The sequence below is a fragment of the Oncorhynchus mykiss genome, chromosome 6 (assembly GCF_057628025.1).
Source record: "Oncorhynchus mykiss isolate SJ-2025 chromosome 6, ASM5762802v1, whole genome shotgun sequence".
Lineage (NCBI taxonomy): Eukaryota > Metazoa > Chordata > Actinopteri > Salmoniformes > Salmonidae > Oncorhynchus > Oncorhynchus mykiss.
The window spans coordinates 32450274-32478127 of record NC_143027.1 but is presented as its reverse complement, the minus strand read 5'-3'; the positions used below and the strand labels follow the sequence as shown (position 1 = coordinate 32478127).

General features: G+C 43.5%; 1 protein-coding gene across 2 annotated transcripts; it reads right to left on the bottom strand.

Moving 5' to 3' along the window:
* Positions 1 to 4697: 4697 nt before the first annotated feature.
* On the bottom strand, positions 4698 to 23096 carry LOC110525774 (leucyl/cystinyl aminopeptidase). Of its 2 annotated transcripts, none has more exons than XM_036979920.2 (22): positions 22568 to 23096; positions 18094 to 18188; positions 17753 to 17955; positions 17488 to 17599; positions 16978 to 17235; positions 16544 to 16734; positions 16225 to 16363; positions 15848 to 15982; positions 15562 to 15682; positions 15173 to 15324; positions 14860 to 14973; positions 14627 to 14764; positions 14371 to 14502; positions 12310 to 12470; positions 12135 to 12223; positions 11763 to 11946; positions 11276 to 11432; positions 10991 to 11175; positions 10476 to 10637; positions 9250 to 9390; positions 9000 to 9081; positions 4698 to 8905 (listed from the first exon to the last, which is right to left on the bottom strand). In XM_036979920.2, the coding sequence occupies exons 1-22, from the start codon at positions 22587 to 22589 to the stop codon at positions 8774 to 8776; spliced, it is 3105 nt and encodes a 1034-aa protein (XP_036835815.1). In that variant the 5' UTR covers positions 22590 to 23096; the 3' UTR covers positions 4698 to 8773. The 2 variants fall into 2 exon arrangements, with proteins under 2 accessions (XP_036835815.1, XP_036835814.1); XM_036979919.2 differs by having other exon boundaries at positions 14362 to 14502; positions 22568 to 23017.
* Between the last annotated feature and the right edge of the window lie 4758 nt (positions 23097 to 27854).

Sequence of the window (27854 nt, the reverse complement as noted above, 5' to 3'; positions counted from 1 at the left end):
TTTGCCAAAGCACAGCCCCCACACCACTAGAGGGATATCTTCAACCACCAACTTACCATCCTGAGACAAGGCTGAGTATAGCCCACAAAGACCTCCGCCACGGCACAACCCAAGGGGGGGGGGGGGGGGCAACCCAGACAGGATGACCACATCAGTGAATCAACCTACTCAGGTGACGCACCCCCTCCAGGGACGGCATGAGAGAGCCCCAGTAAGCCAGTGACTCAGCCCCTGTAATAGGGTTAGATGCAGAGAATCCCAGTGGAAAGAGGGGAACCGGCCAGGCAGAGACAGCAAGGGCGGTTCGTTGCTCCAGAGCCTTTCCGTTCACCTTCCCACTCCTGGGCCAGACTACACTCAATCATATGACCCACTGAAGAGATGAGTCTTAAGTAAAGACTTAAAGGTTGAGACCGAGTTTGCGTCTCTGACATGGGTAGGCAGACCGTTCCATAAAAATGGAGCTCTATAGGAGAAAGCCCTGCCTCCAGCTGTTTGCTTAGAAATTCTAGGGACAATTAGGAGGCCTGCGTCTTGTGACCGTAGCGTACGTGTAGGTCTGTACGGCAGGACCAAATCAGAGAGATAGGAAGGAGCAAGCCCATGCAATGCTTTGTAGGTTAGCAGTAAAACCTTGAAATCAGCCCTTGCTTTGACAGGAAGCCAGTGTAGTGAGGCTAGCACTGGAGTAATATGATCAATTTTTTTGGTTCTAGTCAGGATTCTAGCAGCCGTATTTAGCACTAACTGAAGTTTATTTAGTGCTTTATCCGGGTAGCCGGAAAGTAGAGCATTGCAGTAGTCTAACCTAGAAGTGACAAAAGCATGGATTAATTTTTCTGCATCATTTTTGGACAGAAAGTTTCTGATTTTTGCAATGTTACGTAGATGGAAAAAAGCTGTCCTTGAAATAGTCTTGATATGTTCTTCAAAAGAGAGATCAGGGTCCAGAGTAACGCCGAGGTCCTTCACAGTTTTATTTGAGACGACTGTACAACCATTAAGATTAATTGTCAGATTCAACAGAAGATTTCTTTGTTTCTTGGGACCTAGAACAAGCATCTCTGTTTTGTCCGAGTTTAAAAGTAGGAAGTTTGCAGCCATCCACTTCCTTATGTCTGAAACACATGCTTCTAGCAAGGGCAATTTTGGGGCTTCACCATGTTTCATTGAAATGTACAGCTGTGTGTCATCCGCATAGCAGTGAAAGTTAACATTATGTTTTCAAATAACATCCCCAAGAGGTAAAATATATAGTGAAAACAATAGTGGTCCTAAAACGGAACCTTGAGGAACACCTAAATTTACAGTTGATTTGTCAGAGGACAAACCATTCACAGAGACAAACTGATATCTTTCCGACAGATAAGATCTAAACCAGGCCAGAACTTGTCCGTGTAGACCAATTTGGGTTTCCAATCTCTCCAAAAGAATGTGGTGATCGATGGTATCAAAAGCAGCACTAAGGTCTAGGAGCACGAGGACAGATGCAGAGCCTCGGTCCGATGCCATTAAAATGTCATTTACCACCTTCACAAGTGCCGTCTCAGTGCTATGATGGGGTCTAAAACCAGACTGAAGCATTTCGTATACATTGTTTGTCTTCAGGAAGGCAGTGAGTTGTTGCGCAACAGCCTTTTCTAAAATTTTTGAGAGGAATGGAAGATTCGATATAGGCCGATAGTTTTTTATATTTTCTGGGTCAAGGTTTGGCTTTTTCAAGAGAGGCTTTATTACTGCCACTTTTAGTGAGTTTGGTACACATCCGGTGGATAGAGAGCCGTTTATTATGTTCAACATAGGAGGGCCAAGCACAGGAAGCAGCTGTTTCAGTAGTTTAGTTGGAATAGGGTCCAGTATGCAGCTTGAAGGTTTAGAGGCCATGATTATTTTCATCATTGTGTCAAGAGATATAGTACTAAAACACTTGAGCGTCTCTCTTGATCCTAGGTCCTGGCAGAGTTGTGCAGACTCAGGACAACTGAGCTTTGAAGGAATACGCAGATTTAAGGAGGAGTCCGTAATTTGCTTTCTAATAATCATAATCTTTTCCTCAAAGAAGTTCATGAATTTATCATTGCTAAAGTGAAAGTCATCCTCTCTTGGGGAATGCTGCTTTTTAGTTAGCTTTGCGACAGTATCAAAAAGGAATTTCGGATTGTTCTTATTTTCCTCAATTAGGTTAGAAAAATAGGATGATCGAGCAGCAGTAAGGGCTCTTCGGTACTGCACAGTACTGTCTTTCCAAGCTAGTCGGAAGACTTCCAGTTTGGTGTGGCGCCATTTCCGTTCCAATTTTCTGGAAGCTTGCTTCAGAGCTCGGGTATTTTCTGTGTACCAGGGAGCTAGTTTCTTATGAGAAATGTTTTTAGTTTTTAGGGGTGCAACTGCATCTAGGGTATTGCGCAACGTTAAATTGAGTTCCTCAGTCAGGTGGTTAACTGATTTTTGTCCTCTGGCGTCCTTGGGTAGACAGAGGGAATCTGGAAGGACATCAAGGAATCTTTGTGTTGTCTGTGAATTTATAGCACGACTTTTGATGATCCTTGGTTGGGGTCTGAGCAGATTATTTGTTGCAATTGCAAACGTAATAAAATGGTGGTCCGATAGTCCAGGATTATGAGGAAAAACATTAAGATCCACAACATTTATTCCATGGGACAAAACTAGGTCCAGCGTATGACTGTGACAGTGAGTGGGTCCAGAGACATGTTGGACAAAACCCACTGAGTCGATGATGGCTCCGAAAGCCTTTTGGAGTGGGTCAGTGGACTTTTCCATGTGAATATTAAAGTCACCAAAGATTAGAATATTATCTGCTATGACTACAAGGTCCGATAGGAATTCAGGGAACTCAGTGAGGAACGCTGTATATGGCCCAGGAGGCCTGTAAACAGTAGCTATAAAAAGTGATTGAGTAGGCTGCATAGATTTCATGACTAGAAGCTCAAAAGACGAAAACATAATTTTTTTTTTTGTAAATTGAAATTTGCTATCGTAAATGTTAGCAACACCTCCGCCTTTGCGGGATGCACGGGGGATATGGTCACTAGTGTAGCCAGGAGGTGAGGCCTCATTTAACACAGTAAATTCATCAGGCTTAAGCCATGTTTCAGTCAGGCCAATCATGTCAAGATTATGATCAGTGATTAGTTCATTGACTATAATTGCCTTTGAAGTAAGGGATCTAACATTAAGTAGCCCTATTTTGAGATGTGAGGTATCATGATCTCTTTCAATAATGACAGGAATGGAGGTGGTCTTTATCCTAGTGAGATTGCTAAGGCGAACACCGCCATGTTTAGTTTTGCCCAACCTAGGTCGAGGCACAGACACGGTCCCAATGGTGATAGCTGAGCTGACTACACTGACTGTGCTAGTGGCAGACTCCATCCACTATGCTGGCAGGCTGGCTAACAGCCTGCTGCCTGGCCTGCACCCTATTTCATTGTGGAGCTAGGAGTTAGAGCCCTGTCTATGTTGGTAGAGAAAATGAGAGCACCCCTCCAGCTAGGATGGAGTCCGTCACTCCTCAGCAGGTCAGGTCCTGTTTGTGGGTGAGTCCCAGAAAGAGGGCCAATTATCTACAAATTCTATCTTTTGGGAGGGGCAGAAAACAGTTTTCAACCAGCGATTGAGTTGTGAGACTCTGCTGTAGAGCTCATCACTCCCACTAACTGGGAGGGGGCCAGAGACAATTACTCGATGCCGACACATCTTTCTAGCTGATTTACACGCAGAAGCTATGTTGCGCTTGGTGATCTCTGACTGTTTCATCCTAACATCGTTGGTGCCGACGTGGATAACAATATCTCTATACTCGCCAGTTTTAGCTTTAGCCAGCACCATCTTCAGATTAGCCACGCTCAAAGCCGCGTAGAATGGGCAAAACGAGTAACCTAACGTTCAAATGAACAGTAACAATGCCTCAATGCCTGTCTGCCTGCTTTATATAGCAACCCACTGCTCTGTAGGAGCGAACCATTTTCGTGTACGGGGTGGTGAATTATTTTTTAAACAGCCCCATTTCCAGTGTATGACAGGAATTTATTGAGTTTATTTTTACAGGGACAGTGCACATTAATCAACGTTTCAGTACATGTGCCGGTTTTAGCTACGCGGCTAATTTTCAACTGCAGTCCCTGGGAAGGTTATTAAAAACAATGAGCAGTGAGCACGCGCAGAGCAACATAGGACAAGCAACACGTATCATGCTGACAGCAATAGCACAAAACACAAAAGCAACAGTGTTTCCACATCTCACAAACTACACACATGGAAAACTGAAATACACAGCTAGGGATTATGTTCAAGTCGGATTGGCCTTTAGCCACATCTTCATGTTTTTTGTGAAGGTGCGATAGGTGGTGCAGTTGTGTATGTCTGGAGTACAAAATATGACAGAAATTATCTTAAAGATTGTGTTTTCGTGGTGGGGAAAAGGAATGAAAAGACACATGATCTATGGTGTATTAAAATGAGCCCTCCACCACACAAATGACGAGCAAGACTGAAGACAGTGAGACGTCACTGGGAGAGGGGGGAAAGAGCAGCCTCTGGTGGTCTAGTTGTGTAATTAAGCATACAGTCCTAACAACTCTATGTATGGTCTACATTACATTCCCATCTGTAGCACATTTGGATAAATCCCAAGCTAACACTTGACCTGCTGAACATAAAACACAGAGCAATGAAAGTCCAGAAAACAATTTTATTCATATATATTTGTTTTTTCATGGCATGAAGAGCCTTACATTTTTCACCATCATTCAACCCCAGTGCAAAAAAAGTTTAAAATGATGAGCAACAATCTCAAGGTGAGCTTGGCATAGGAATACACTAACATAGAATCATAATCTAGAGACATGCCACCTCCATCTGGGTCTTCATACACTTCACCTAAACCGTCTGTCATAAGGCATTATAACACTGTCGTAAGACTGACATAGAAAACAAGCAGTCATTATGTAGGCTTTGGCTAATTAACTTGATATAAAATCTAACAAACCTAAATAATAGTTTGAGTTATGGTAGTGGAAAAGGCCGTTTTCATGAGATTGCATCAGCTGTAATGATGACTGGTTATATAACATGTCATCTTTGTGGCAGTGTTAGGTAGGCTTTATGCCAGTAGGTTCAGTGAAGAGTTAACAGTTACTAACATATCTCCCTGAGCTCTGAGGTACAGTACGGGCTGTTGTTTTCTGGTGAGTGAGTGAATGATTAACATCTAAAAATCAACAATATGATTCACAATTCTGCACCAAAGCTACCATATTTGATTTCATAGTGCTATCAATTGGCTCATTCATCCCCCCTCTCCCCTGTAACTATTCCCCAGGTCCCTGCTGTAAATGAGAACATGTTCTCAGTCAACTTACCTGGTGAAATATGGGTTAAATAAAAAATAAATATCATAACCACCAATATGACCTGGTTTTTCCAATGTTTTCAACATGACATTCAGAGTGAGACAGGGAAGTGAATCCTCCTTCAGAATGAGCCAGTACCAACAAGAGACATACAGACATCTGAGGCTTTAGATTAGAAGCGGAGCTAGCTAGACACTCAGTCATTGGTCATGCTGTTTTGTAATAGAAGAGTTCCTTCAGGACATTCAGTGGTTGACCACTGGAGCTAGTGCTGCTGTAGCAGAGAGGAGGTAGCATGAAGATGCCCCTAAACACAGATCCAGGGTCTTCATTGGCTTTGGTGGTGGTAACTGGCCCTAGATCTGTTCCTAAAGGGAGCTCTAACAGAGCCAGCCGGGAGGCTGAAACAATTACGTCAACAAGGCTACCATACAGAACTGAATACCATAAACCTCACACACAGCGAGACAACGTAACCTAGCCCTGACTGAGCCAGGTTAACCAATCACAGAACTTAAACTGGTGAAATTACTTTCTGATTATCCACACTTTGTTGGACTACAGACACGGCATAGAAAACGACTCTACCCAGCTGTACAGACGCAACACTGTTGGGTCCCTCACTGTCAAGTCCTTTAATGGAAAAGACAGACATAATCAGGCGACCCTGTATATTAACCACAACATTCACCAACATTCACCTTTTTGGTGAGTTTTGGAAACCCTGCCATATTCCAACATGAGGCATTGAAGTGAGCCAACATTATAAATCAGTATACGTCATTGTTTAGTAAAAACAAAACCCTTTGACCGGGACTCTTATGTCTGTGGTATCACACTGTACACACTATATACACACACACAACAGAAACCAAACTTAAACAACAAGTGAGAGATCTGCTCACATAAAATAGGACAAGCAAAACGCAAGGTAGAGATAGGAGTAATAATAATAATTACATCTTTACAAGCATTGTGAGAGTGAAATATTCTGTACACAGATCGCCTCATATGCAAAGGAAAAGTAGAAAAGCGGTTTTGGGACCAGATCAACAATGGACTAATGAAATAAATACCAAAAGATCATTCTTGGGTGGAGTTTTCCTTTAACTTTCAAAATGTAACAAATAAAGTTACATCAACAGAAGAAGTGCTCACAGGGAGTGCTGGGGGGGGAGATGCTTCAAGATTCATCAAAACAACGTTTCAGCAACGTTTCCACTATCTAACCAATACTTCTTGAGGTCTAAATAAAAGACCTAGTGGTGGAAATGTGGTACAGTAGAACTTTGGGAGCATCTAAACAGTGAGAAGGTATTTTCATGTTCCTTCAACATGTTACTGGTAGCCGTACATGTTCTGGCTGAAGCCTGGGTAGTATTGTGTATCAGCTCTGTAACCCAACTCTGGCCTTCAACAGACATTCTCCCATCTCCCCCACTGCTCACAGTCAGTAGGACAGTCATGAGGAGGTTGGTGTCAGGGCCAGGGTCTGAGAGAGCAGTTAGTCACTGCACCATGAGTTTCACAGGTGACCCATACTGATGACACGTGGCCAGCGTTGATGACAGACAGCATGTTCTCTTCCTGTATTCCCTTTCCTTATTTTTCAGGTGGCTGCTACACATACACTATGTGGTGGCAGAAGGGGCGAGTTACCGCCATACAATGTGAAGCACGTCGAGTTTGAAAGAAAGAGAGACGGGCTGCTGTATCCAGGCATGGTGTCGTGGTAAAAGCTGTAGGGGAAGTTTGCTTGACAGCATAGAGAGGAATTTGAGTTCACCCTGAGCTAAATACTACTAAAACTCATAGGACAAGCCTAAAAATAACACCATGTTCCCTATACAGTAAAGTGCACTACTTCTGATCATTGCGAAAAGTAGGGATGGGCCTTTGAAATTATTTTACTATTCAAATAATATATCATGATACTTTTTCGGATATCCGGATATTGACTGCCGACCAATCAGAATGAGGAAAATGCACATGACAGAGGTAAACAGCGGACATGCTGCTTTCCTCCAGGAGGTTGGCTAACAGCAAGTCTGATTTTCACCAAGATGGAACCGATTCTGTCACAAAAAAAGGTTTTCTGGTGAGTGTTTTTCAATGATCTGTCAGGTATTGTGAAAACTCAGTAAGAGGAGTGCCTGTAAATCGCTATTTGAAATGGGAAAACTAGCATGCCGATGTCAGGGCAGCCTGGAGGCCTAAATGTGCAGCAGTAGGGCAACACAGCGTTATAAAAACTAGCTACATTCAAAATGTTGTTTTATTAAATTAAGAATTTCATTTGTCATGGTATAGGTAACTGCCAACAAAGGAAACACTTGAGTAAATGAGGGATTCAAAGTATATTAAAAAGCAGGTGCTTCCAAAACAGGTGTGGTTCCTGCGTTAATTAAGCATTTAACATCCCATCATGCTTAGGGTCATGTATAAAAATGCCCAGTTGCCCACCATGGCTAGAAGAGATCTGTTACTTTGAAAGAGGGGTGTCAAAGGAGCATAGCGGGTTTAAAGAGTGTGGGTGGGTGGATCAGTCACCCGTTCTTGAACACTTATGGGAGATTCTGGAGCATTGCATGAGACAAGTGTTTTCCACCACCATCAACAAAACCCCAAATTATAGAATTTCTCACGGAAGAATGGTGTCGCTTCCCTCCAATAGAGTTCCAGACACTTGTATAATCTACGCCAAAGCGCATTGAAGCCGTTCTGGCGGCCCAACGCCCTATTAAGACACTATGTTGGTGTGTACTTTATTTTGGCAGTTATCTGTATATCCTTGTAGGTAAAAATGTCCCAAGTATAATTGTCCTCCCCGATCTGTCTTTACGCCCAATATTTCAGATAGCACTGGTCCGATTGACGAAACTTGGGTGAATAATGCGTATTGCCATAGAGATACGGCATATACAAAATTACAGTTATGGCCAGTTGGTGGCGCTATAACAAGATTGAAAATGCAAACTATGAAAGGTCACGCCCCTCACCCGTTTGACCTAATGTCATGACATTCGGTACAGAGGTTCCTCTCCTCACAACGTTAATAAGGCCCGCCGTGATGGATTTTCTGCCATTTAGATTGCTGCATAATTTGTGGGGGACAACATGTTTACTGTTGCCTTGCTTAATTTAGACAAAGCTTTTTCCATTGATAAAAAAAAAAAAAAAAAGCTTCTAATTTTGATTCTTCCAAAAATGAACACTCAAGTCTGTCCGTATATCCGGATATTCGATTAACCGTGCCCATCCCTAGCGAAAAGTAGTTTAAAAAAGTAGGAACAATAAGGGGAATATGAGACAAGCCCTACGACAGTGCAAAAGCTGCTGTTGCCATGCCAACACGGTCCCCAGAGCGGGTTGTCGGGGGCTACAGTTGCCCAGCGGCCATGTTAGAGCCAGTCTCTAAGTGTTGCGAGGTTCCTGTCCATCCAGTGCTGGTTCAGTCTGATGGTCTCTAAAGCCTCCTGGACGCTACGCATCTGAGAGCCCCGCTCCTTCAGACTGGAGAAGAAACCCTGGACCTACACAGACAAGAGTTGACATGAGAGAAGAGGACTCTACGCATCTGATACACAGACATGATATAGTCAGCATGGTTCTGAGGTGTCAGCTCACTTCCTCCAGGTGTGTCTGAGTAGAGAACTGGGAGGTGGTGGACTTGACGATGCTCTGGATGGAATAGGACCCCACTGGAAACCTACACACACACACAGCCAATTAAAACAGGCCACATCTCCACATCATGCAATCAAAACAGGGCCATAGATTCTAATTGGGAAACTGTATTGTTTGTGTGTCCATTTCTGTATGTTGACGGTGTAAGTATGTAAACGTATAATTGATCTTATTCTTTACGGGCACTCACTTCTCTATGATCCTGTCCCAGCTCTCTTTGACAAAGTCCCAGACGAACAAGTGGCCAGCGAAGCCGTCGCTCACAGTGCTGATGACCAGTGGCAGCTCCTGGGTGTGGATAATCCCTCCCTCGAGCACCGTACTCAGAATCCTGAAGGAGGATGTGTTTAGAGTGTTGCAGAGACACACACCACAGGCCGCTACAAACATAACTGGGAACAGCTTAATTACAACTGTGACTCTCTGCACAACCTCTGGGTAGAGGTTAAGTTGGCCAGTTAATTGTCTGTATATTGATTGATTAAGTACCATGGACTAGAGGCCTTCACTGGTCCAAAAAGCTGGACCCGTTCTGAAATGGACCTGGGGAATTCCAGTCCAGACCCAATATATATATGAATACATTTTTTTAAATATACAGACCCGTTCCCGAACGGACCCGAGGACAACTAGATCGGTTCCGTTTAGACCTCGTCGGATCCAGACCCGACCCGAGTGAGGGAAGCAGCAGAATAATCCATTTTTAAGCTACTTTACTAACCCAGAGCTGATTAAGCACATTGGCGAGGAGGTAGAGAGAGGTGACGATCTAGCAGGGGCCGTGCTGTGCGGGTGACACAGGGTGCAGGGAGGGAGAGAGAGACCGCAACCAAACAAGCCGACTCGCACTATAGTAGACTAAAAGCTGCCATACTGTAGCTAAGTTATTTATCATCCAATATGATTACATAGTACCCGTCTTGACTGCATCAAACCAGGAGAACCTGGTTAACTAACCATCTAGGCTAATTGAAGCTGCATGCGCTTTCTCATCCTACAGTTACATACAAATCCATTCAAAATATAAAGTAGCAGCCTACCTGTTGGCTCTTGATTGTTGTAGCTCATCCTTCTCCTTTAAACTTTCCATTCCATCCTTGATTAGATATCTCCTAACCTTTTCCCCACACGGAGGCTGACTGTAGCCTATTGCTTCCAACCAGCACCACTCTCATGAAAAGCAAAGACCAGCAGCATAAATTACACGATTTCTCTCTCTCCCTCCACTGCAGCAGTCGCGTTCGGATCTGAATGGGTCAGTTAAAACTACACATACCCGAGACATTTATATCAGATCCGACTCAGACCAGTGATACCATTTTGAATTCTGGTCGCAGGTATTCAGGTACAGGTGGATCCGTGAAGACCTCTACCATGTACCACCCCCCCCCCCCCCCCACACGCGGTCTCCCTCACCATACGATGCGTCGTGGGTCCTGTGTGGAGGCGAGGGCCTGCAGTATCTTGCGTTTCTCCGAGTCGTAAGTGGTGAGTCTGTAGGTGTCCAGCAGAGACAGCCAACCAGAGTCAGACTGGGCTGCTACAGAAAACACCACTCGCTGAAGATCACCTGGGATGCTGGAAGAGACAACACATCACTACATTACCACAAGATCCCTATAGAACACATCACTAGCTTTACTCATTTCTGATGAAGACAATGGCAGCCAAAATATCTAATAGTATATATTTTTTTAAACAAGCAAGCCTGTCTTCATTGTTTATATCCATAAAGGGGCAATATAAGATAAATACATACATTTTGTACCTTTTATATTCATGATATATAGCCATTGATTCTTGAAGAATATTATAAATGCCTCATAAATGCCTCATGAGCTTAGTTCAACTGTTGCACCCCATCAGAACCCAAAATATAATCTTGTTTTAATACATCGTTTGAACCATTTTCATTCAGTCCATGTGTGTACCGATTGGTTTGGTTGGAGTTGGTCCACTGTTCATAGAGGGCCGTGGCCTGGTCAGTACAGTTCTTCCGTCCAAGACTACATGCCAACTCTAGAAGGGCTGACCTCCGCTCCTGACTGGAGACGCTCTCCTCCACTCCCCAGTCCTGACTGTCCATCAGAGGGCCAAAATGACCCAAGATGTACGCCTGGAACACACATTACAAAGAGAACGTTAGCACAGTCAGTTTGTCCCAAATGGTGGGACTAGGCCCCAGAACAAGGTACCTGACAATCTAGTGTGTGTACCTTCATGCGGGCCACCAGTCTTAGCTCCGGTCTCTTGTCCAGTAGTCTGTAGACAGAGCTGAGCTGTGTTAGGGCCTCTGTCAGAGGAGCAGTCTCAGTCTCATTGGTAGTATAGTCCAACAGGCTGAGAACCTGACGGAAGGACACACGACCCAGCCTGATGAGCGGGAGAGAAAAAAATGAATAGATATGAATCAATTTAGTCCATTTGTGTCCGTTGTCTGTTCAGTTGAGCATCCAAAACATCTAACATATCGACAGACATGTTCAGGTAATCGTACAAGTCCAGGCAGAGTATTAAGAAAGGCCTCCAATTCATCCATTTCTTAACTATTTACCAGGTAGGTTGACTGAGAACACATTTTGTTTTACAGCAACGACCATCGTCTGGAAAAAATTAAATCCTGTCCTTCTGAGAGATATCATCTAGCGAGTATTACCCTCCATTGAGTGAACCATGCCACAGTACAAACACACACACACTGACCTGGATAGGGAGAAGATGTTGTGTATGAGCGAAGCGCGGTCGTGAGGTGTGAGTGTGCTGACGTCAGTCTTTAGAGCGTCTATGAGAGCTGTCCAGCCCTCGTCTCCATAGTGAACTATATAGAAGCCTGTGTTCATGTAGTTCAACTTCAGCCACTTAACACTCTCTGACACCTTCAGAGTCGCTAAGAGGAAAACACAGAACAATGCACTCAGATACATGAACATGCTCTTACCTCAGAGCATACAACCAGCAGGCCAAACATCACTAAGTACTATACAAGCCTGACACACGAACTAGACAATGCATAACATTAAGTCAAACTAAATGACAGCTACCCAGCTCAATGTACAGAAGTTGAATGTGTTATACCTGTCTTATTCCTCAGAGTGAACATCTGTCTGCAGGAAGGGGCGGAGCTACAGCTGTCATTCACATATGTCACAGGGATGTGCCACAGGCTGAGGACAAAAAAAAAAAAAACTGGTTGGTGTGTGTGTGTGTGTGTGTGCGTGAGCGCGAGCATATGTGTGTGCATGCATCTCACCTGGAGGTGTGTGTGGTGTTGTCTGTGGAGAGCAGGAAGTGTTCCTGTGTGAGGGTCACCTCACCACCCTTGCGGCTGACGGTAACCAATGGGAAGCCTTTCTGCAGTGTCCATGTTCTCATCATGTCTGACACACTCTCCTGCTGGGGAAGCACTTGGACCTGGCACATCCAGAAACAATAATCAATGATATATGTCCACTAATTAGGGCTAACACAATTTAATCAACTGGTCGATTGTTTGATCGATAGGCTGTTGGTTGAAGAACATTTAGTCAAGCAGTGGCAAATACACTATACATACAAGAGTGTGTACACCCCTTCAAATTAGTGGATTTGGCCATTTCAGCCAAACCCATTGATGACAGGTGTATAAAATCAAGCACACGGCCATGCAATCTCCATTGCCAAACATTGGCAGTAGAATGGCCTTACTGAAGAGTTTGGTGACTTTTAATGTGGCACCGTCACAGGATGCCACCTTTCCAACAAATCAATTCATCAAATTTCTGCCCTGCTAGAGCTGCAACGGTCAACTGTAGTGCTACTGGTCTGTAGTCATTTAGGCAGGTTACTTTGGTGTTCTTGGCACAGGGACTATTGCCAGTTGGTCAGCGCATGCTCTGAGTACACGTCCTGGTAAACCGTCTGGCCCTGCGGCCTTGTGAATGTTGACCCGTTTAAAGGTTTTTACATCGGCTACGGAGAGCGTGATCACACAGTCATCCAGAACAGCTGGTGCGCTCCTGCATGCTTCAGTTTTGCTTGCCTCGAAGCGTGCATAGAAGTAATTTAGCTCGTCTGGTAGGTTTGTGTCACTGGGCAGCTCACAGCTGTGCTTCCCTTTGTAGTCCGTAATAGTTTGCAAGCCCTGCCACATTCGACGAGCATCGGCGCCGGTGTAGTGGGATTGAATCTTAGTCCTGTATTGACGCTTTGCCTGTTTGATGGTTCGTTGGCAGGTATAGCGGGATTTCTTATAAGCGTCTGGGTTAGAGTCCCGCTCCTTGAAAGCGGCAGCTCTACCCTTTAGCTCAGTGCGGATGTTGCCTGTATTCCATGGCTTCTGGTTGGGGTATGTACGTACGGTCACTGTGGAGACGACGTCGTCGATGCACTTATTGATAAAGCCAGTGACTGATGTGGTGTACTCCTCAATGCCATCGGAAGAATCCTGGAACATATTGCAGCCTGTGCTAGCTTAGTATTTGCGTCATCTGACCACTTCCGCATTGAGTGAGTCACGACTACTTCCTGCTTTAGTTTTTGCTTGTAAGCAGGAATCAGGAGGATATGGTCAGATTTTATACAATGTCGGAAGTTTGCTAGCACAAGCATCGGGGCCAGACCAAGTTAATAGCGTAGCCAATGTGATTCTTAGATACTTATCAGGTTATTTCCTACCTGCGGGCTGCAATGTTTTTATTTGTTGGCTTTATGTTGGCTATTTTTATATATTGGCAATGGCAATAGATGTTACTTTTACATTATATGAAAATTATAACTTGCACGCAGATCAGTAGAAATGGTACGATAACTTAGCACTCCAAACGAAAAAGGTTGCCGACGGCTGGTGTAGCCTATTACCGGCAACTTCAGGAGCGTAACGGCAGAATCTGCGAAGGCCAACAGCAGCGGGAGGAGGCTATTTGGATCTGACTCCCTCTTTAGTGGTTTGTCTCTCTTCATTTTTAATCACAGTGTTTAAAGCATCAGACAAGCTCAGTAGCCTAGATACAGTAGATTGTATTCAAACATATGGAAAAAAATACTTTCATTTTTTCTTCGGCCGACCAATCTTTTGTTGTTGTTGTAGTAAGGGGCAGCCCTACTACTTATATTACTAGTCATCACATTGGGCCAGAGAGAGCTGGAGAATCATCCCCATCAGTAGTACTAACACAATAGACAAGACATCTCCACACACAATACGCATGCAGGGTGATGGTGTGAAAGGGGGAAGGATACTACACCAGATTTTGCAGACGCAAAATAAGGAACCTGTGAAAATAACTAAAAATCAGGAAACAGAGACAGGGTTTCACAGACAGACCACTGCTACCCGTGTGATGCTGTTCCAGAGGTCGTCAGTAACAGTGTTAGATCCTCTGTATTGACGCAGATACTCGAGGAGACCTTTCCTGAACTGACCGTCTGGCAGAGTGGAGTTCAACATCAGCAGGAGGGACGCACCCTAGTGACAAACAAACACACACAAAGACAACACACACATCACTGCTGTGACCATAGGACTCGATATCATTCACTATACTAATCAATTAAGTTGTAAGTAAAGGCAAATCATGTAATTGACGTACCTTCTCATAGGTGATCGAGTCAAACATCTCAGACACCTGTTCAGGTGTGGTCACCTGGGCCGACACGGAGACTGGGTGGGAGGAGTTTAGAGAATCTTTGGCCATCGCCTTGAACCGCTCCTCCAGGAACACATTGCCCTGGAGACGGAAGAGAGGTCATTCTACCGCGGCCATCTTAATCTACATTGACCCCTTGCACAGCACTTACACGCACGTGACGTGGTACTACTTACTAGGTACAGCTGTGGGAACTCTGTCATTAGAGATGCGTACTGCCAGTAGGTGGCGAAGCCCTCGCTGAGCCACAGGTCATTCCACCAGCGCATCGTCACCAGGTTCCCAAACCACTGACACATGGCGGCATTAGAAGAGTGTTACTGCAGCTTTATAACAGTATCATAAGAGCATTAGACACTGTTAAAGCAACTGTATAAGAACAGCAACGCTTCTTAACCAAACGTCAACACAGCATTAAGACTGCCGACGTGCATACACACACACACACACACACACGTGTTCCCCATCGCCGCGTAATCGTCTACACACCTGGTGAGCGAGTTCGTGGGCTACGACGTTAGCGATTAGTTGTTTGTCGAGAAGAGAGGACTGGTTTTGTACCAAAAGGCTGGTCTCTCTAAAGGTGATCAGACCCCAGTTCTCCATCGCTCCCGCCAGGAAGTCTGGGATAGCAACCAGGTCTGGGAAGAAAGAAAGAAAGGAGCGAGAGAGAGAGATACAGAAACATGGAGGGGTCAATACCACTGTGTATTTTCTGTCACATTATTGAAGACAGACTTTTCCCTCACATTGTTTTTATTCATCTTTTGGCCTTCATTTTTATTTTTTATTGAACCTTTATTTAACTACTACATGTAAAAGGTGTTCATCAGTTGAGCTAATTGTGTCTGTCTGTGTGTTTCTGTCTCTCCTCTCACCCAGTTTCCTCAGAGGGTAGTCGATGTCAAATACGGTATTGTAGAACTGCAGCAACCTGGACGCGGTGTCCAGAGCATATTGTGTGTGTTCCTTCTTCTCTGGCACAGAGTACACCGACACCTGCAACACACACACCATACACATGGAATAAATACAATAGAACCAAAGTTGGGGGGGGAGGGGGGGGGGGGGGGGGGTAGGCACAGAGTAGACAGATTTGCATTCTAGTGTGTTGCAGGCCACATAACTAGTGTGAATAGATTGAGGCAGGGACTCTGTACGTACCAGTGTATTGGACACATTTCTAGTGATGCTGGTGAAGTTGGCTACGATGAAGGCCACCAGGTAGGTGCTCATATTAACACTAGTCTGCTCAAACTCATCCTCCAGCATGCCGCTGGGTAATGTAGTCGTCTTAGCCTGGGAAACACAACACAGTTAGATTACATCTATATTTTAGCAAACGCTCTTATCCAGATTGACTTACAGTAGTTAGTGCATAGTTTCATTAACAGATGGTTTACACACTGGCATTCTTCATGTAAAGCGTCTCCAATAATCATTTGATGTAAATATACATTACAAAATGTGTTGACAACTTAAAAATACACAGGTGCACGCAAACTCACACACACACACACACACACACACACACAGTGTACCTTGGGCATGTTGGACAGAGCGATGTATTCAGGTTCTCTGGTGATCCTGACCAGGAAAGTGGCTTTAAAGGCCGGCTCGTCAAAACAGGGGAAGGCCTTTCTGGCTGCCTGGGGCTCAAACTGTGTGGCAGCTAGGACCCTGAGGGTTGAATAGAATCACTCAGTCACAGAGAGCAAGGACTAGGCTTGAAGTTTACTAAAGGTCAACATACACTCAAGTTTTCACACTTAAAGAATGTGTCTCACTGCATTCACACCGAGTTAGGGTGTTATTTTTAGGACAAACTTTAGTAAATAGTCTTTAGAGTGTTTTGCATACCTCTTGGCTCCAGTCTTGTCATTGTAGGAGCTGTTATAGAAGCCGTCGTAGGTGTGTGAAAGGTTGGCTGTGTAGTCCAATGTTAACACACACACCTGGCCTTCCTTCAGATCCCCTGGGAAGCTGACAGCTATCTGCTGCCATGGTTTATACTCCAACACCTTCACCTCAACACTCTTACCCTCTCCAACCTGGAAGGGTTACAGTAAAAACAGTATTTAACAGGGTGAAACAATCTAACTAGGTAAAAACATTTAGCAAGGGAAACATCATTAAGCTAAGTAATACATCATTTATCTCCACAGGGAAAGCAACTCTTACTCTCTTCACAATCCAAGTAAGGAAGTTACATAAGAACAATAACAGTTAAGTTTTCAATAATAAAATGATATTACCATTTCCGGTTAAATAGTCAATGTTCATAGCATTGCTACCTGAAAGGTTGCCTTGATGATATTGATCTCGGAGCTGTGCAAAACGACGCGCTTGGTGTTGTGTTGTATAATCATGTTGATGATGGTGCGGCCGGTGAAGGTCATGGAAGTCAGGTTAGGGGTCAGGGAGAGGTCGTAGTTTACAGGTCGTACACTGGCTGGGAGGCGGAGCTCATTCCAAGGAAACATCTCCCCAGTGGTGCTTTTAGGATAAACCAGCTCCATAGGAGTGGAGGAGTTAGCCTTAGGACAGCCAGTCTGGGGAGAGAGGATCAACACGGTGAACACACACACCACCCCGTAGCTGTGGAGGCCGATGCAGTAACCACACACTCTGCACTCACACAAACGCAAGCACACACACACACAAACACACAAGCACACACACACACACAAGCACACACGCAAACACAAACGCAAGCGCAAGGACGCACACAAACGCAAACGCAAGGACGCACACAAACGCAAGGACGCACACAAACGCAAGGACGCACACGCACACACACACACCTTAGTGAAGGTACAGCCAGGCAGGAAATAGAGAACCATCGCCATGGACGTGACCAGTACCAAGATGAACACGCCCACCACCAGCATACGGGCAGAGGGGCGGGAACATGACCTGGCCAAAAAACAACAAATGAAACGATTTAATAATCTATAAATATAATATCCATCTTTAGTATCGTTTCTTTCATTGTTTCTATTTTACTGTAAAGTGCCTGTCATATTTAAATGCACTTTAAACCAAGTTTATTTCGACTTGAAAAGTAACCTGGGTGGAGCCTGTCTGATATAAGGGGAGGCGCTAGGACTGCGGGTGGAGCTTCTGTTCATGAAGGACATGCCCAGTAGACGGGCTGACGACTCATAGTCCTCCTCCTCATCGTCCAGGTCGTTCTCTCCCAGACCTCGCACCAGCAGACGGGAGCTACGGGGCTCGTACACCACCTCATCTGGGTCCAACGCTGGGAACTCCTGGAGGAGGAGAAAGAAGAGAGAAAATAAAAAGAGAAGGCAAGATATAAAAATCTGGAAAAACAAACAGTTGGAAGAAAAAAAGGGAATAGTGATGAGGGGATGGGTTAATGTCAGTGTTGTATAGTATGTAATTACCGGGAAGGCTGTAGAGTCTTTGGCCAGGTCCACTACGTCAGGTTCCTCCTCAAACATACTGTTCTCTATCATGTTCCTGGGCAGGGACGCTCGCTCTGGTTACACATACAAGCAAACAAAAGGTTAATATATACACACACACACACACACACACACACACACACACACGTTCAATAAAACGTGCATGTGTGCATGGAGCTCCCTTTCATTGGTTCTACCCAGTATCTCCTCAGAAAAACAGAGAAATTGTCAACTATTTAACTCAATAACAATTACAACAGTAGTCGAACTGTAAAAAATGTCCCGTTGTGCCTCTTTGTAAAGGGTCCCATTTTTCTCCTGTAATAAAACCGTGCAGAGGGACTGAGCCCCTATGTGTTTTCTGATTCAGTGGTGGGTGAATGCAGGGCAGGGTGCAAACAAAGCTCTCACACACACCCTGAAGTCCCAGTGTGTGTCAGTGAATAGTGGGTGTTGCGTGTAAGTGAACAGAGAGCCAGTATCATCATAACCAATGACACTATAAAAAAAGCCATCTCATACACCTAGTACGTTCTATTGCGCGTGTTCCATTGTGTGAGAACATGCACGCGTGTTGGTAGGGCCCAGCTGCCTAGACTGAGTGACTAGGAGAAGGCTAACTGAAGCCATCAGAGTTCATCCTATCCCTCCGTGCAGCAGATCTAGTCCTGATTCAGAAGTCCTGTGGTCTGCAGAGTATTCTGCTTCTATTAATAGGCCTTGATATGGAGCTGAATATTTATTTATTTTACCAGGTAAGTTGACTGAAAACACTTACTCATATACAGCAACAACCTGGGAAATAGTTACAGGTGGGAAGGGATCAATGAGCCAATTGGAAACTGGGGATGATTAGGTGGCCATAATGGTTTGAGGGCCAGATTGGGAATTTAGCCAGGACACCGGGGTTAACACCCCTACTCCTACGATAAGTGCCATGGGATCTTTAGTGACCACAGAGAGTCAGGACACCCGTTTAACGTCCCATCCGAAAGACGGAACCCTACACAGGGCAAATGTCCCCAATCACTGCCCTGGGGCATTGGGATATTGTTTTTAGACCAGAGGAAAGAGTGCCTCCTACCGGCCCTCGAACACCACTTCCAGCAGCATCTGGTCTCCCAACCAGTGACTGACCAACCCTGCTTAGATTCAGAGGCTAGCCAGCAGTGGGATGAAGGGTGGTATGCTGCTGGCACATATTTAATAATACCCCGATCAAAATAAGAACCATAGCAACATTTTAGTCCATGTTAGAACTAGTATTGTGTGTCAAATGAGGCCATTCTAAAAATGTGGTAACTGTTACTAAGACCAAAATGAGTGCACCTCAAACTGACACAGCAAGGTCTAATGTTATAGCTGAAGCAGCAACGAAACTGAAAGTGTCAGCAGCATCTCACCAGACTCTTCCTGTTTTCAAACAAACAGACACAGATCCACAGACAGTCTACAGACTTATATGTTTACCATATATGACTTAGCTAGGGCCACACAGACCTGAAGTTCAAGGCCATAGTGGTGCTGGGACTAGACTCACCCCAGGCAGAGCCCAGACCAGGTATACTTGGTGCCTCAGGGCAGATAAGGCCAGGCAAGAGGCCTTTCCTCTGGGCTGTGTGTTAGTGAAAACAACCTGTGTCAGCTGAACAAGGAATAATCTCCTGGCATTTCGTTTCCATACTACTGCAGTCTGTGTCCAGGACAGGATTCACCCATCAGTTAGGCTTTCCATGTAGGCCTTGTGCATTCTGAATTGAATTAGGCAAATGAAATAACATACAGTTGAAGTTGGAAGTTTACATTCACTTAGGTTGTCTTAACAAACTATAGTTTTGCAAATTGGTGTACTTTTGCATGACACAAGTCATGTTTCCAACAATTGTTTAGACAGATTATTTAACTTATAATTCACTGTATCACAATTCCAGTGGGTCAGAAGTTCACATACACTAAGTTGATTGTGCCTTTAAACATTTTCTGGAAAATTCCAGATATGATGTCATGGCTTTAGAAGCTTCTGATAGGCTAATTGACATCATTTGGGTCAATTGAAGGTGTACCTGTGGATGTATTTCAAGGCCTACCTTCAAACTCAGTGTCTATGCTTGACATCATGGGAAAATCTAAAGAAATTAGCCAAGACCTCAGAAAAAAATTGTAGACCTCCACAAGTCTGGTTCATCCTCGGGAGCAATTTACAAACGCCTGAAGGTACCACGTTCATCTTTACAAACAATAGTACGCAAGTATAAACTCCATGGGACCACGCAGCCGTCATGCCTCTCAGGAAGGAGACGCGTTCTGTCTCCTAGAGATTAGCGTACTTTGGTGCGAAAAGTGCAAATCAATCCCAGAAAAACAGAAAAGGACCTTGAAGATGCTGGAGGAAACAGGTACAAAAGTATCTATATCCACAGTAAAACGAGTCCTATATTGACATAACCTGAATGGCCGCTCAGCAAGGAAGAAGCCACTGCTCCAAATCCGCCATAAAAAAAGCCAGACTACGGTTTGCAACTGCACATGAGAACAAAGATCGTAGTTTTTGGAGAAATGTCCTCTGGTCTGATGAAACAAAAATATAACGGTTTGGCTATAATGACCATTGTTATGTTTGGAGGAAAAAGAGAGGCTTGCAAGCCAAAGAGCACCATCCCAACCGTGAACCACAGGGGTGGCAGTATCATGTTGTGGGGGTGCTTTGCTGCAGGAGGGATTGGTGCACTTCACAAAATAGATGGCGTCATGAGGAAGGAAAATTAAGTGGATATATTGAAGAAACACCTCAAAACATCAGTCAGGAAGTTAAAGCTTGGTCGCAAATGTGTCAACCAAATGGACAATGACCCCAAGCATACTTCCAAAGTTGTGGCAAAATGGCTTAAGGACAACAAAGTTAAGGTATTGGAGTGGCCATAACAAAGCCCTGACCTCAATCCTATAGAGAATTTGTGGGCAGAACTGAAAAAGCGTGTGCGAGCAAGGAGGCCTACAAACCTGACTCAGTTACACCAGCTCTGTCAGGAGGAATGGGCCAAAATTCACCCAACTTATTGTGGGAAGCTTGTGGAAGGCTCCCTGAAACATTTGACCCAAGTTAAACAATCTATAGGCAATGCTACCAAATACTAATTGAGTGTATGTAAACTAATGACCCACTGGGAATGTGATGAAATAAATCATTCTCTCTACTATTATTCTGACATTTCACATTCTTAAAATAAAGTGGTGATCCTAACTGACCTAAGACATGGCATTTTTACTCAGATTAATTGTCAGGAATTGTGAAAAACTGAGTTTAAATGTATATGGCTAAGGTGTATGTAAACTTCTGACTTCAAAAGCACTCAGAGAAATATAGCAGTGTCTGTCTATTGAGTAGCAGTGTTTCCATTGACTATTATGGATTGTATTGACCACCAGTATGGATATGTGTCTGTGTGTTCCAATCTGAACAACCAGAAGCCCTTTATTTATGATTTGTGGTAATAAAGCTGTAGAGCCATAAAGCAGACAGCTTCAGCAGAGGGGTTAGTGCTACTGAACCTACAGCAAGAATCTGCGGGTCCTTATCAGATTGAGCACACACCCCACATAAGGAGCCCTATCAAAAGCAAAAGGCTTGACCAAGCAAACAGTTGAGTTAAAAGGACATTTTATGAGTCTTTAGAACATAAACAAACTACTGAACTAATGCAGCCTCCAGTCAAGACTGTAAATAACACTAACACAGCTTGGCCTAGCCTCTAAAACAAGAGGATTTAGCATATTCGAGCAGCAGAAAATGTAAACCAATCTGAGTTGGATTTCCTCACCTTCCTTGGTAGGGCAAAGTGTAGGCCAAAGCTGAACAATAAGAATAATGTCCCAATAAGCATAGAGAGAGGATGGGGTGTCAGTGCAATTGAGTTTTTCAATCCAACAGGTTTGCTCAGATTTTCCCCTCAGATAACAGTAGGAACTTGGCTGCCATAAGATTTAAATTCCCTGCTCTTTAGATGGCTAATATGTAGCTAGCTAGCTAGCGTTTAAAATGGGCTAGCTAAATAAATCCCTCTGGTGACAAGAGTCAAAAGTCAACCCTGACCTCAGCCCGAATGGGGAATGTGTTTGTGTCCACAAATGAATGTCACACTGACATATTGAGAACATAAGACACATTAGCTAAGAGACTCCCGGTTTATTCAGTCGAACCCGAATCTAGTTACTGTACTCAAGGCCAGGCGTCTATCAGATAACACACCCATCATTATAAGTGCATATATTGCTGATTAGTCCGTTAGCCAGGGAGCAGTTTTGGCAATCAAGAGCCTGACATTTGTTGACTTGAAACATTCGGCTATCTTGCTAACCTTACTACAAGCTCAACTGATAGTTACTACAGAGAATGTGGCTGGCTAGAAAGTCTGGGTAGCAGTTCACTGGATACGCGAGCGTCGTCATTCCTTACCACTGTCAAATGGGTCCTCCATGACAAGATATCTGGACGAGCCGAACTGTCCTCACTTCACCAATAACAACACCCCGCTGGAGGACGAGGGAACCACTGCGGACCAAACTCCGCCACCAAAAATACTGATGCTACTAGCTATCAGTAGCTTGTCAGATCAGGTGACTGTACAGCCAGGCTAAGTGGGCTAGCTAGCTTGGCTGCTAGCTAACTTCTGACACTAGAGAGCGGCCACAACTTTCCTCTCCATGCTTTAACGTTTTTGAATTATAGATACAAGTCCCAATCGGTGAAGTTAGTAGCTTACGGAATAAAATAATGAATATGGTCAATCGTCCAAACGATAGTCTGTCAACAAACTGTTCGCCATGCATTTCAATGATAGCGTCCCATTCCCTTTCTCTCCAGGCAGTTATTGACAGATTTCTGTCATGTATTTACCGGAATTCTATTGGTCGGGGCTAAGAGTGGTGGCTCGAAGGTAAAAAGACAAATCCCTACCGCTTGCTGTGAAAACAAACTAGAATTTGGGAAATTCGTGTGCGTGTCAACGATATCTTATTGTACTGGATTTTCCATGTACTTTTTTTGTGAATCCATTATTAAATGTTGGGAACATCCTCATCATACACATATTGTTATTGGTAGGCTACATTTCACAATTCTCAGGAAAAATAAAAAGTGTGGCTGGAATGGAGTACATGGAATGGTATCAAGCACATGGAAACCATGTGTTTGATGTGTTAAATACCATTCAATATATTCCATTCCAGTCATTACTATTGGCTCTCGAGTGGGTCTAAGGGATGCCATCTCAGTGCTAGGGGTATCACTACAGACCCTGGTTCGATCCCGGGCTGTATCACAACCGGCGGTGATCGGGAGTCCCATAGGGCGGCGCACAATTGGCCCAGCATCGTCCGGGGTAGGCCGTCAGTAGTTTGTTTATCTGTTCTAAAGGCTCTGTGCAATATTCACACTAGCAACTGCAGGGGACACTCCAGTTGGCCTACATTATGTGAGTCAGTTGAGTTTATCCCACAACTCAACCCTATGTGCCTTCTTTTTTTTAACATTTCGTTTTAACTCACTCAACTGTTTGCTTGGTCAAGCCTGTGCTTGATAGGGCTCCTTATGTGGGGTGTGTGCTCAATCTGATAAGGACCAGCAGGTTCTTGCTGTAGGTTCAGTAGCACTACCCCTTCTGCTGAAGCTGTCTGCTTTATGGCCCTACAGCTTTATTACCGCAAATAAAGGGCTTCTGTCTGTTCAGATTGAAACACACACCCCCATGCAAAACAATATGAGCCTGTCCTCCCCAATTAAGGTGCCGCCTGTGATTAAAAGACAGTTAGACCTCTGTGTTTGACCCTCCCTGTGGGTCGTCACCCCGCCTATTTCTACAATTTATCTTCTTAAAATATGATTTTGAACCTAACCCTAACCACACTGCTAACGTTATGCCTAACCCTAACCTTAAATTAAGACCAAAAAGCTAATTTTAGTTTTCATGAATTTTACAATATAGCCCAGCATTTCCCAAACTCGGTCCTCGGGCCCTAAGGGATGCTCTTTTTGTTTTTTTGCAGTAACAGTACACAGCTGATTCAAATGATCAAAGCTTGATAATTTGTTGATTATTTGAATTAGCTGTGTAGTGCTAGGGGCAAAAAGCAAAATGTGCACCCCTTGGGGTCCCGAGGACAGAGTTTGGGGGGAGTTATTACACTGGCCTGTCTCTCTCTCTCTCGCTCACATGCACACACACACACATTGTTCAGGAGGTCAGGAATCACATGCAGTAAGATGATGTCCCCATGGCCCACAAACAGCATGTGACTGAGCTTTGGCTACTTATGTCCTTGTCTTTATCAATAGACAGTCAGTCACCACAGACAGACATTCAATGTAGAGATGGATGCTTGACAGCACTTCAGTGTGTCACAGCACTTCAGAAACATTACATGGGTGTGCATCTGTAAATGTGCAATAGCTAAGAAGTTCATTATGGGTCAAAGGAGCCAAGGGAACGGAATCGTTGTTTGTGTTCGTGTGTGTGTGTGTGTGTGTGTGTGTGTGTGTGTGTGTGTGTGTGTTTGTGTGTGTGTGTGTGTGTGTGTGTGTGTTTTCAGGAAGTGGTTGTTTCAGTAGTGTGAGAAAGTTGTACATTGCCATCAGAAAGTGTTCACACCCCATGACTTTTTTCACATTTTATTGGTTACAGCTTGAATTTAAAATAGATTAAAATGAGATTTTGTGTCACTCACCTACACACAATAGCCCATAACATCAAAGTGGAATTATGTTTTTAGAATTTTTTACAAGTTAATAAAAAATGAAAAGCTAAAATGTCTTGAGTATTCAACCCCTTTGTTATGGCAAGCCTAAATACGTTCAGGAGTAAAAACATGCTTAAGAAGTCATATTGTAAGTTGAACTGACTCACTCTGTGTGCAATAGTATTGTTTAACATTAGTTTTTGATGACTACCTAATTTCTGTACCCCACACACACCCCTTTGAGCATGGTGAAGTTATTAATTACATGGTTTAATTGGATGGTGTATCAATACACCCAGTCGCTACATACACTTGGGCTCCCAAGTGGAGCAGCGGTCTAAGGCACTGCATCTCAGTGCTAGAGGCATAACTACAGACCCTGGTTTGATTCCAGGCTGTATCACAGCCGTGATTGGGAGTCCCATAGGGTGGCGCCAGCGTCGTCCAATTGGTCCAGCGTCATCCGGGTTAGGGTTTGGCCAGGGTGGCTGTTATTGTAAATAAGAATTTGTTCTTAACTGACTTGCCTAGTTGAATAAAGGTTACATTTTTATTTTTATTTTATTTAAATACAAAGATACAGGCGTCCTTCCTAATTCAGTTTACAAAGAGGAAGTAAACCGCTCAGGGATTTCACCATGAGGCCAATGGTGACTTTAAAACAGTTACAGAGTTTGATGTCTGTGATAGAAGAACATTTTAAATGGATCAACATTGTAGTGACCCCACAAAACTAACCTAAATGACAGAGTGAAAAGAAGGAAGCTTATACAGAATACAAATATTCCAAAACATGCATCCTGTTTGCAATAAGGCACAAAAGTAAAACTCCCCAAAATGTGGAAAATAAATTTACTTTATGTCTTGAATACAAAGTGTTATGTTTGGGGCTAATCCAACACATCACTGAGTACCACTCTTCATATTTTCAAGCATGGTGGTGGCTGCATCATGTTATAGGCATGCTTGTCATTGGCAAGGACTAGGGAGTTTTTTTTGATACAAATTATGGAATAGAGCCAAGCACAGGAAAAATCCTACAGGAAAACCAGGTTCAGTCTGCTTCCACCAGACACTGGGAAACAAATTCACCTTTCAGCAGGACAATAACCTAAAACACAAAGTCAAATATACACTGGAGAAGCTTACCAAGACAGCATTGAATGTTCCTGAGTGGCCTAGTTAGAGTTTTGACATAAATCATCTTGAAAATGTATGGCAAAACTGGAAATTGGCTGTCCAGCAATCATCAACAACCAACTTGACAGAGCTTGAAGAATAAAAAAAGAATAATGGGCAAATAGCACTGCTGGGTGACTTAAAAAGTCATAGCCAGTCAATCAATAATATAATAGTACTTTTAGTAAAGGTGTTCATCTTTAATTTAGAATCTGTGGAAACTATGAGAATAGAAAAGTTCAGAACTTTTGTGGAACATCACAGCACAGGAAAATATTTGTCAAGTAAAGTCAAGACTGGATGGTGTTTAGAGATAGATTGGAGGGGTTGATGGTAGCTGAAGGGTGAAATAAAAAATACTAATGAGATAACTAATGTAAAATGTACCGTGTCCGTGTACCATTTCTGTCAAATGTATATAGTATGTTAAACTGGAAGTAGAAGCCAAAGTATTGTTGTCCATTAGTTTACTCCAATTAGGGGAGGGGAGTTAGGTTTAGGGTTAGGGGAAAATAGTAACAGAAAATATATCGAATAAATAAGCAAAAAATATATGGGGGATAGGAAATTATGCAAATAATTACATTGATAGAACACACAATCTGCAATATTAAAGCTGATCTACCCCCTAAACATAAAAAAAACACACAAAAAAACAATAAATGTACAAAGATTTCTAAAAACATGTTTTTACTTTGTCATTATGGGGTATTGTGTGTATTCTGGGAAAAAAAACATGTATTTAATCCATTTTTAATTTAGGCTGTAACACAAAATGTGGAATACGTCAAGGGGTATGAATACTATCTGAAGGCACTGTACTTCTCCAACAGCTTTTTCTGTTTATTTCCAGAACAAGTATCAGGTCAGCACCATCCACTTGTTTCCAGGCTATTGCCAAGACAACAGAGGAGAGATTCTGAGGTTCTCATTGCCTCTCCATCCATCCCTCCATCCATGATTCAAGCAATGTGCATGCATGATAGGTCTGTTTTTTGAGTAAACCAACACTCAGAAATTCAGCAAAATGAAAAACATAGATATGTGTACAACATGTTTACACACATACAGTTGAAGTCGGAAGTTTACATACACCTTAGCCAAATACATTTAAACTAAGTTTTTCACAATTCCTGACAGTTAATCCTAGTAAAAATTCACTGTCTCACCACTTTATTTTAAGATTGTGAAATATCAGAATAATAGTAGAGAGAATGATTTATTTCAGCTTTTATTTCTTTCACCACATTCCCAGTGGGTCAGAGGTTTACATGCACTCAATTAATATTTTGTAGCATTGCCTTTAAATTGTTGAACTTGGGTCAAACGTTTTGGGTAGCCTTCCACAAACTTCCTACAATAAGTTGGGTGAAATTTGGTCCATTCCTCCTGACAGAGCTGGTGTAACTGAGTCAGGTTTGTAGGTCTCCTTGCTCTCACAAGATTTTTCAGTTCTGCCCACAAATGTTCTATAGGATTGAGGTCAGGGCTTTGTGATGGCCACTCATATACCTTGACTTTGTTGTCCTTAAGCCATTTTGCCACAACTTTGGAAGTATGCTTGGGGTCATTGTCCATTTGGAAGACCCATTTGTGACCAAGCTTCCTGACTGATGTCTTGAGAGGTTGCTTCAATATATCCACATCATTTCCCACCGTGTTTCACGGTTGGGATGGTGTTCTTTGGCTTACAAGCCTCCCCCTTTTTACTCCAAACATAACGATGGTCATTATTGCCAAACAGTTATATTTTTGTTTGATCAGACCAGAGGACATTTCTCCAAAAAGTACGATCTTTGTCCCCATGTGCAGTTGCAAACCGTAACCTG

Bases quoted from the DNA above. Each gene is read 5' to 3' on its own strand.
- LOC110525774 (XM_036979919.2), bottom strand. From the start codon at position 22,589: ATGGAGGACCCATTTGACAGTG. The intron at 17,600-17,752 runs GTTACTTTTCAA...TTTTTTGGCCAG, and splicing joins ATCAGACAGGCTCCACCCAG to GTCATGTTCCCGCCCCTCTG. The intron at 12,224-12,309 runs GTGAGATGCATG...TTTTGTCCTCAG, and splicing joins AACACCACACACACCTCCAG to CCTGTGGCACATCCCTGTGA.